General features: G+C 42.5%; 1 protein-coding gene across 1 annotated transcript; it reads right to left on the bottom strand.

Annotated features, from left to right (window-relative positions):
• Positions 1 to 312: 312 nt before the first annotated feature.
• Lmod2 (leiomodin 2) lies at positions 313 to 7,678 on the bottom strand. Its single transcript, XM_027926282.2, has 3 exons — positions 7,402 to 7,678; positions 868 to 2,228; positions 313 to 339 (listed from the first exon to the last, which is right to left on the bottom strand). Exons 1-3 carry the CDS (start codon positions 7,676 to 7,678, stop codon positions 313 to 315), a joined length of 1,665 nt encoding a protein of 554 aa, XP_027782083.1.
• Between the last annotated feature and the right edge of the window lie 1,336 nt (positions 7,679 to 9,014).

Below are 9,014 nucleotides of genomic sequence, written 5' to 3'. Positions count from 1 at the left end.
AATAATAGCACATTTCTTAAACTCCTGACAGCTCCAAGTCACCAACACATCCAGAGATATGAAGAGCATTTTTAACCACTTCTTGTCCACACAAATCCCACGAAAATTAAAAAAAAAAAACCCAAAACTTTATTTTCATATTTACAGAAGAAATATGCTGATTGTTCCTTTAAATTCTCTTTGGAATTTCTGGGTGAAGCTATTTTTAAAGTCAGAGAACATTTCAAATTAAAGGCGGCAACTGAAAACATCCCATGATGTATTTTTACTTAACACCATGAACAGTTCTGCATACTCTTCTAGAGACTGTTTTTATCGCAGAGCTTCTGGAACTTCCACCTACAAATACAGGGAATTTCTTTCAATGAAGCAACACAAAACACATACACACACACACATAGATAGATATCCATAGGGTCTGTCTCTACCAGTATATTGTGAGAAAAACCCAAATATAGATTGATTATTGCTGCATATAAATCCACATTTTATATTATACATCAGGCTGTCCTGCTTGCAACTTTGTTTAAAATTTTTGACAAGTGATGAATCCTCTTGGAATGTAGACTGTACTCCCTGACTTTCATATTAAGGAAATTGGATTTTTTATATGTTGGAATGTTTTAAAGGGGTCTTGGCCCTTAAAAAACTGAGGTGCTAAGCAGGTGGCTCAAGCACGGCCCTCAAATGGAAATGTGCTTATTCATGTACCTGCGCCTGACACCTTGCTTGGTATACTTGCTCTCACATACTGAAATATTTAGAATACTAATAAGTATTTGGAGAGGTGACTTTGGTACCACCAGGCAACGGGGTACAACTCACTTATTAACTCTGTGTCTGAAGTTCTGTTCTGGGGTGACTTACCCTCCTTAGCTGTCTTATGCTGCTTCCCCGAATTGCTTCCATGAGGTTCTCATGAGCTGATCTCTGTGGGGTAGAAGGTCGGGAACTGTCTTCCATTTTCTTTTCTTGCACGGACCTCAGAGAATTTTTTATTTCCTTTAGGATATTGTTTGGCTGTTTCTTAACCCTTTTTCCTTTTTTCTTTTTCTGTCCATTTTGCAGTGCCCGCTGGGCACTCTCCTGTTGTTTGATGACTTCTGCTATATTTCTGGTGATGACCTTTTTCTCTGGGAGAGGGGGAGCTGGAGGAGGTGGAGGAGGAGGAGGGGGTGGAGGGGGAGGTGGAGGCAGCTTCTGGGGAGGAAGAGGTGGAGGAGGAGGTGGGGTGGCCACAGGAGATGGAGGTCGGCTCCGCACAGTCTGCACTTTCTTGGGGAGTTTGGGGGATGACCAGGGAGATTGCCTGGGAGATGCATAAGGTGAAGAGCCAGGCGTTCCTCTTTGCCAGACTTTGGTCCTAAGGTTGGATCCTCCATCATATCCCTCTTGCTGTTTTTGCTCCTGCATCCTCTTTTGCCTTTGCTTATCCATATTTCTCGTTAAAATGCTCGTCATGCTCATTCTTGGTCCTGGGAGCTCGAAGTGGTATCCCAGCCTCAGCAGCGTCGTGTTCTCCTTCAGCAGCTTGACGATCTCCATCTCCACCTGGCTGCCCATGATATGCCTCTGGTTGTGGAAGCGCAGCTCGGTGAGCACCGTGTTGTGCTGCAGAGCCCTCATGATGGCCAGGATCCCCTTTCCTGTGATGAAGTTGGAATCCACGTTGACGTTGGTGATGTGCTCGTTGACCTTGAGCATGTCCGCAATGGCCATGGCCGCGCTGTCGTCAGCGTGCGTGTTGGCCAAGCTGAACGTCTTCACCACCGTGTTGTCCTTAAGGGCCTCGGCAAAGCGGGTGAGGGTCTGCGACGTGATGTTCTCTATATTGTTCAGGTTGACTTCTGTGGTGTCGGGGTCATTGTTTCTAATCTTTTCCAAAGCATCTTCAATAACCGTCGGATTTCCACAAGGGTGAATGGCTGCAGGTGACTCTGTGTTCCTCCCGCTGTTGCCGTTGGTCAAATTGATATTTTCTATCTGACTTTTAAATGTCTTTGGCTTAGAGTGGTCAGAATTGACACCATCGTAGTTCACAGTTCCGTTGATCCCTTTGGGGGTTTCAATGGTTCTTTCCTCTTCCTCTTCGCTCTCCTCTTCCTCCTCTTCCTCCTGCGACTCCTCTTGTTCCTCCTCCTCCTCCTCCTCTGTATACACCTCCTCAGAAACCTCACTGTTACTCTCTGTGAAGATTAGCTCTTCCTCACTCTCTTCTTTGTCTTCTTCTGCAACCTGGAGAGTTTTAATGCACATTTTATTAATTTATAACAGTAGCATATGACAAGTAACAAGTCTATAATGAAAGATATTAATAATCCCCTGCTTCTGAGCTCTCTCCTTGAGGTGGCCAAGGTCCATATTTTGTTATATAACCATCAAACAACTTTTTCTATGCGCATTTGTTTTGCACAGCATATCAAGCATTCGACTTGTTGAGTACCAATATATTATCATTTTGCCATGTGAGCAAATGGTCAGAACCTCAATTTTGGAAAACTACTGATAATTTACTCTGTCTTCCCACTATGGGCTCTGCACTACTTGATTCCTTGTCTACTTAGAGTTAGCAAATTCAGGCCTCCATCTGGCATCAGTGCTTGGTCCCTTCTTATTTCTCCATCCTGAGCAAAAAAATAAAATATGTCTGTCTATCTGTCTATCTATCTATCTATCTATATATATATACACACACACACACACACACATACACACACACACACACTGTGGTAATGTGTTTGCTTTATCTAATGTTAAAAAATTCTCCCCCAAATTTTCTGGCAATAGCATATGTAACCTGGGCCAATTGCTTTCTGCTTCTCTTGTCTCAGTGTAGACAGAAGCTGAGGTGTCATTTACTCCTCCACGTTTATCTACTTCTGTGATAGAGCCAGGCCCAGGGACCCAGAGCCTCCATATCACCTGTGAACTGTTGCTCCTGACAGCAGGGAGGTCAAAACCAGGCTCTATGCAGAAAAACATTCAGATTACCTTTTCCAGCAATCACTTGGAAACTTCTAGTGAGCTCAGAGTTCAGTGAGATGGACTGCAGACAACCAGGAGGGAAAGAAGATCACTCTGGCACCCACTAGATTCTAACCAGTAACAGATCAGCAGAAAATAGTAGAAAATTGTGAAGCAAGTCTTTGCCCAGTCTGGTGTTTTTAAGTTATTTTACACATATCATTTACAAAGGACTTTCAGGTAAACACAATTTCATACTGTCTTTGTCTTTCCTGTTTACAGGATTCACTGTACAAAGACGCCCACATGACCCCTTCTTTCTTTTTCTTGTTATCTTTAATGATTTAAAAAAAAAAAATGTCTGGAAAGTGCTGACAGAGCCTGATTTTCCCTCATGCTCTCTTTTGAGTCCTTTATCCTTTCTGAAGCCCTTGGGTTCTCCCCTGTCTCCAAAGCTCTGAAGCTTCCCTCTACATTGGAAGGTTGTTTTCGACTCTAAGGGCTGCTGCCGCCTAAGGCATGTGCATCAAGCTTTGGAAAACACTGCAGCTGTCTCCAAGTTTGTTTGCCCAGTTGCTATCACAAAATAGTCTCCAGAAATCTACTTGTGTGGAGTGGCAGGCACCAAGTGATGGCCTGGGAAGGGGTCAGCCCCTCCTAGGATGACTTATCCAGTTTTAATTTGCTTACTTCTTTGGGAGCAGAAAGGAGAGGGATGGTGTGTGTGTGTGTGTGTGTGTGTCGGGGAAGGGGGACTGGTGGTGGCTCTCTACCAGTCACATCTCAACAACACACACACACAAAGAAAGAGTTTGGCTGTGGTCAAGCCCCTTGGCATAGATGAGGAGTAAGAGAGGGCCAGCAGTGGAATAAATGGATTACCTGGAGGAAGGAAGAATTGCAGACAGACAGTTCTCACTACCACCCCAAATCCCTTTATACATGTTTTTATAATCCTAGCCCCTGTCAATTTTGTGTGTGTATGCACACATGTCTGAAAGTGTGTTTTAGTTTTTTAGCCTTTGGAGAAAAGGAATCTCTCTCAAAATCCAAGGTATGCTGCCTTTTCTGCCACTATTACATTTCATGCTCTTTGGTTTTCAGAAGTCCTTTAGGCTCTATTTGCAAGAGATGTTTCCCCCTCGAAATATACCTGGAAAGATAATATCTGATCCTTTATCTAGCAATGTGAGTTGTCAGGTAACACCTAAATGATGCCTCATAGAAAGCTTTCTTTGATGCTCCTTCAAATTATCCCTGCAATGTGTTCCCCATAGTATTTTATCTCCCCCAACAAACTACCTATCACATTTTATTATAAATACGTGTTATTTTTTCTAATAGACTCTTATTCCCGTGACAGCAGGGACCATGTCAGGTTTGCTTACCTAGCACAGTGTTTAGCATGTAGCAGGGACTCCACAAATGTTTTGTTTACTGAAGGAATCTAAACTGACATGGATTAACAGCTGCTCACTGTTGGGACCAAACCTTGGAGAAAGCATGATCAGGTCGGGTGGAGGTAAGGCAGTCAGTCAACTGTCCTGCTTTGTGTGTCTTAGTCTGGAGAGCCTCCTAAGATGCAGGATTGTTAGTTGTAAAATCTAGATAGTCCTGAGCCATCTGAGATGGTCAGTTACCTCATAAGGGGGAATGTCTAGAAGAAGAACATCAGAAAGGGACCTAGAGAGGGGAAGTGGACATGAAGTTTCAGAAACTTTGCCTCTAAACTTTATAAATTATTCCTGCACTGGGGGATATACATGTCCTGTTTGCCATCACTTTGGAGAATGGAGGTGGGAAGTTGGGTGGTGAGGTGGGAACGGGGAGGTGGTCAGGGAGAAAATAGGGAGAAGCACGTACTTTTAGAGAATGAGTAGGGCTACAAGAGGGAGGTGGCCAGCCATTTCTCCTGATCGCCTCTCTGGCATCACTATATGAACAAAGAGGCAAGAGACTTGGTTTTTAGTTCTGGTTCTGTTTCTGCCCATAAAGCAAAATAAAACAAAATCTGGTTGACTTTAGGTGACTCACTAAACTTCTCTGTCTCAAAGAAACTACAGTAGAGTTAAGTGATTTTTAAAGTCATGATCACCTGGAGGGCTGATGGGTTCCCTTCCCAGAGTTTCTCATTCAGAAGACATTGGGTAGCCCTGAAACATGCAGCTTTATGAAGTTCCAGAGTGATGCTGATGCTACTGGCTGGGCACCCACAATTTTAAGAACCATAGTCTTTGTGCCAACAAAATCTAGTTTGAATTTCAGTTCTTCTTACAAGCTGTTAACCTCAAATAAGTTTCTTAAGCTCTCCTAGTCTCACTTCTCCTGCACAAAAGGGTAAGAATGAAATGAGATAATGTGAAGAAACTCACTGGCACCTGCAGAGATCCCACAGCTACTCAAATGAGGGGAGCTGGATGGCTGGACCATTGTGTGTCCATCTGGGCCCCTGGAGCTTTCACACAGCACACATTTGTGTGAACCAGGGTGGGCAGAAGCCACGTATTGCACAGGATTTTCATAAGCCTTTACAGAGCCAGGAGCCTGACCTCCCCAAACCCCCAGCTCCTTCTCATGGTCCCTGATGTACAGCTTGTCACTTACACAGCTGCCCTGCTCCTCTGCCCTCCTCAGCTGCTTTGAGTCTTTTCCTGTGCTGGGAATGGATTTACACCCTCCATCAGCAAGCTTCTGCCCTTAACTCCTTGTGACTAGAGGGACAGCTGGCCAGATACGGGAAAGTGTGGTGGGAGGAAAGCTAACTAGCTGAGAAAGGAATCAAAGTTCATAAACAAGACAGCCTCTCTAATTGGGCTGATAAGCCACTGGCAGAGATCAGCAAAACCTTTGGCAGGATCAGGTGGGTTTCACCAACAGCTGACAACAGCTTGTCCTTTGGTTCCCACCATTGTCATGACATTATGACATTAAAATGCCTTTGTCGGGTTATTGCTGTAGTTGTCTATATGTCCTGGGTATTCAAAGACAATTTTATTCTTTTTATGAAGGAAATTCTTTAATAACTGTAATAAACATGCCACTTTATTTCACCAAACTTTTAACAATCATTCCCACATCAGATTTAAAAACAAAAAAATAAAAAATAAAACTTCTTAACATTATGATTGTGGAGGAATTGACCGGCCCAAATCCTGACTGGTCATGTGTGTGCCTTCTCATTTCCCCTTCTAGTTTCTTAATACAGGCCGTGACTGTGGCTTTGGCAGACCCTGTTCTGATCCCAGTGGCCCTTCCTGCAATGATTGACGTGGACAAAACTCACACATATCTATCTTGCTGCAAATGTGTCTCACACACCTATCATCAAGATCACCCAACAGTACCAAGATTAGTACTGTGGCAGCTTGTGGATGGCATGAAGCCATTTTGATTGTAGGTGATTTCCATGGAGTGCAAGAATTTTAAACTATTCTCCTGATTTGTATTCTTCCACAAATTCAGAATTATTTGTTATGTTAACATTTCTTACATTATAACATCCTTCTTGGTCTAATGACTTTCCCAGAGCATAGTTTTTTGAACCTCCTTCCAGTCATGATTTTTTGGCAGATTGAAAGTCACTGTTTACTGGGCAGTACATAAGAGCTTAATAAACCTGAGGTCTCTGATAAGACCACGTTTCCTAGCCTCAAGAATCACCATCATAAAATAGAAAGGATTCAGGGATGATTCCATAAGCGTACTTAACCTGGATCCTTAAAGGGCTTTCATCATTTTGAAATTGTATGCAAAAGTGTGTGTATGTGTGTGTGTGTGTTTGCACACACACACACGTGCATTTTTTTGAAGAAGTCTAGAACTTATCGAAATCTCAAAGGGCTTCTTGATTCACAAAAGATACATGTACTGAGCTCCCTCAATGTACACATAGAAAGAATCCTACAGAAGTGACCATCTAGTCAAAGTTTAGCTGTTTGGGGACAGAGCAGGAGTAGTAGCCCCTTGGCTCAGCCCCAAGGGCTTCCCACCAGCCTACACTTCTTGGTGTTAGAAACATGGAACTATTTTTTTTACTGTAGCCATTACTGCAGTCAAAGCAACACAGAACAAATGGAACTGAATAGAAACTACACAGAAACAGATACTATGTCTTGTCACCAACTTTCAACTAAAATAAGACTTAGGTTTGGCAAAATATTTAAACTCATACCTTGATTGTGAATAATTTCCCTCTTGAGGTTCCCACATTTAGTTAAAAAAAAAAAGGCCCAGCTAAGAATTTTTAAACTAGTATGATCCATGGGTGGCTACAAAAGTTACAAGTCTATTTCAGCCTGAGAAATGTCTCAGTAATAAGTACAAATGAATTATAAGAAGGTTAAAGTCATGAGGACTGAAAAGTTAGAGGAAACAGAGTGTCTGGGCTTGGGGTTGGGGAAGGGCAGTGGGAGCAGCTAAGGAAAAGTCCCAAGGAGCCTACCTTTCCACACTCCCCCAGCCTCTCCTTCTCCAGGAGTTTTTGGGACTCCTTTTCCCAATAGGCCATCAGTGCCTCTCTGCTGAAAGTCCCTGTGGGCGTTTTCTCAGTCAGACTCTTTTGCCTTAGCCCCACCGGAAGGTTGCGGTCAGGTTCAATATCTTCCAGTTCCCTCTCTAGCTCCTTCAGCTCCTCAGCTGACAGGGAGGCCAGGAGTTCGTCCTCATCGATGGATTCATATTTACTAAGTCCTCTTCTGTAGCCAAAGGTAGACATGGTCCCTGCTTCGTCAGACCCCCAAGGAGCTGGAAGAACTAGGCATTCAAGGTAGCCAGAGGCAGGCAGGGAGGCAGGCGGGCAGGCTGGTCGGCAACTGGTGCTAGGAGTGGCTGCAGTAGCCTTTTAAGAGTGGTGATCCAGGGCTGTGACAATGCAGAGGGGGTGAAAGCATGGGCTGTTTTAAGCATCACACGTCAGCTAGACATTTGAACACAAAGAATGTCACATCGGTGGTGGATGGAGGTCTCAGAACCAGTGGGGATTATTAGCATAGTGGCCAGGGCCATATTTAGCTGAGCCTGATAGCTTATGAGGACAGGCAGAGAGTGTTTCAGATAGGGAGTAACATGGCTCCTCTCACTTTGTGTTCAAAAGCAAGGGAATAAAATATATTTCAAAAACGACCTGCCACTACTACCACAGCCATGAAGAGATTCTTTCATTATCAATTTAGAGGTTGAGCCATGATTCTGCAGTACCCTAGTGGTAGATTTTCTGGTCTTGTATAAATATAATGTAGGTGGTGGGGATGGGACAGAGATCATAATAATACAGCGCTTTATAATTTTATTGTACTTCACAATTTACAAAGCACATTCATATAATTTTCCTAGTCATAAGTCCTGTGAGATAAATAACATGATCCTCTTTTACAGATTTTGGCAATTGAGACTCTGAGAGATTAAGTGAAATATTTGAACCAGACAGCTGGGAAGGCAGAAGTAAATTTGTCCACTGCACCAAATGGCTTCCTTCCCCACCTCATGAGCACTAGTAAAAAATTAGATCTTCAGATAAAACACAAAATGATAAGTAATAATCCTGGGTATAATTTATTAAGGACTCACATGATGCTAGCTAGCCCAGTGCTAAGCATTTTAAATATTTTATCATCTCCCTCAACACAGTCCTTTAATGTGTATACCATTGCTCATATTTTACTACTAAAGACCCAAAGAAGTTAAGTAATTAACCTGGGAGCACAGAGTTAAAAAGGAGTAAAGATAGAATTTCAACCTAGATTTGTATCTGAGCTGAAAATTGAAGGAATGCTAATTTGTAATTACACATATGCACATATCCTTGTGAATGTGTTAAAATATATATAATTGTTTATAGGACTTCAAAAGAATAATACTTTAGCATAGTTATATAAAACTCTATTAAAATGTGTATGCATGGTACATTTTAATACTTGCATAATGTAAGTATTTCATTTATACATTCAATAGTTGGTGAATCCAAACTTTTCTAAGTTTGGATTATGAATGATACTTCTATAAATATGTAGCAGATAAATCTTAGAGTGGTTATATATTTTCATGTTTCTTGG

This window comes from Marmota flaviventris, chromosome 1 (assembly GCF_047511675.1).
Source record: "Marmota flaviventris isolate mMarFla1 chromosome 1, mMarFla1.hap1, whole genome shotgun sequence".
Lineage (NCBI taxonomy): Eukaryota > Metazoa > Chordata > Mammalia > Rodentia > Sciuridae > Marmota > Marmota flaviventris.
The sequence above is the reverse complement of the archived record's forward strand: the minus strand, read 5'-3'. Positions and strand labels throughout refer to the sequence as shown.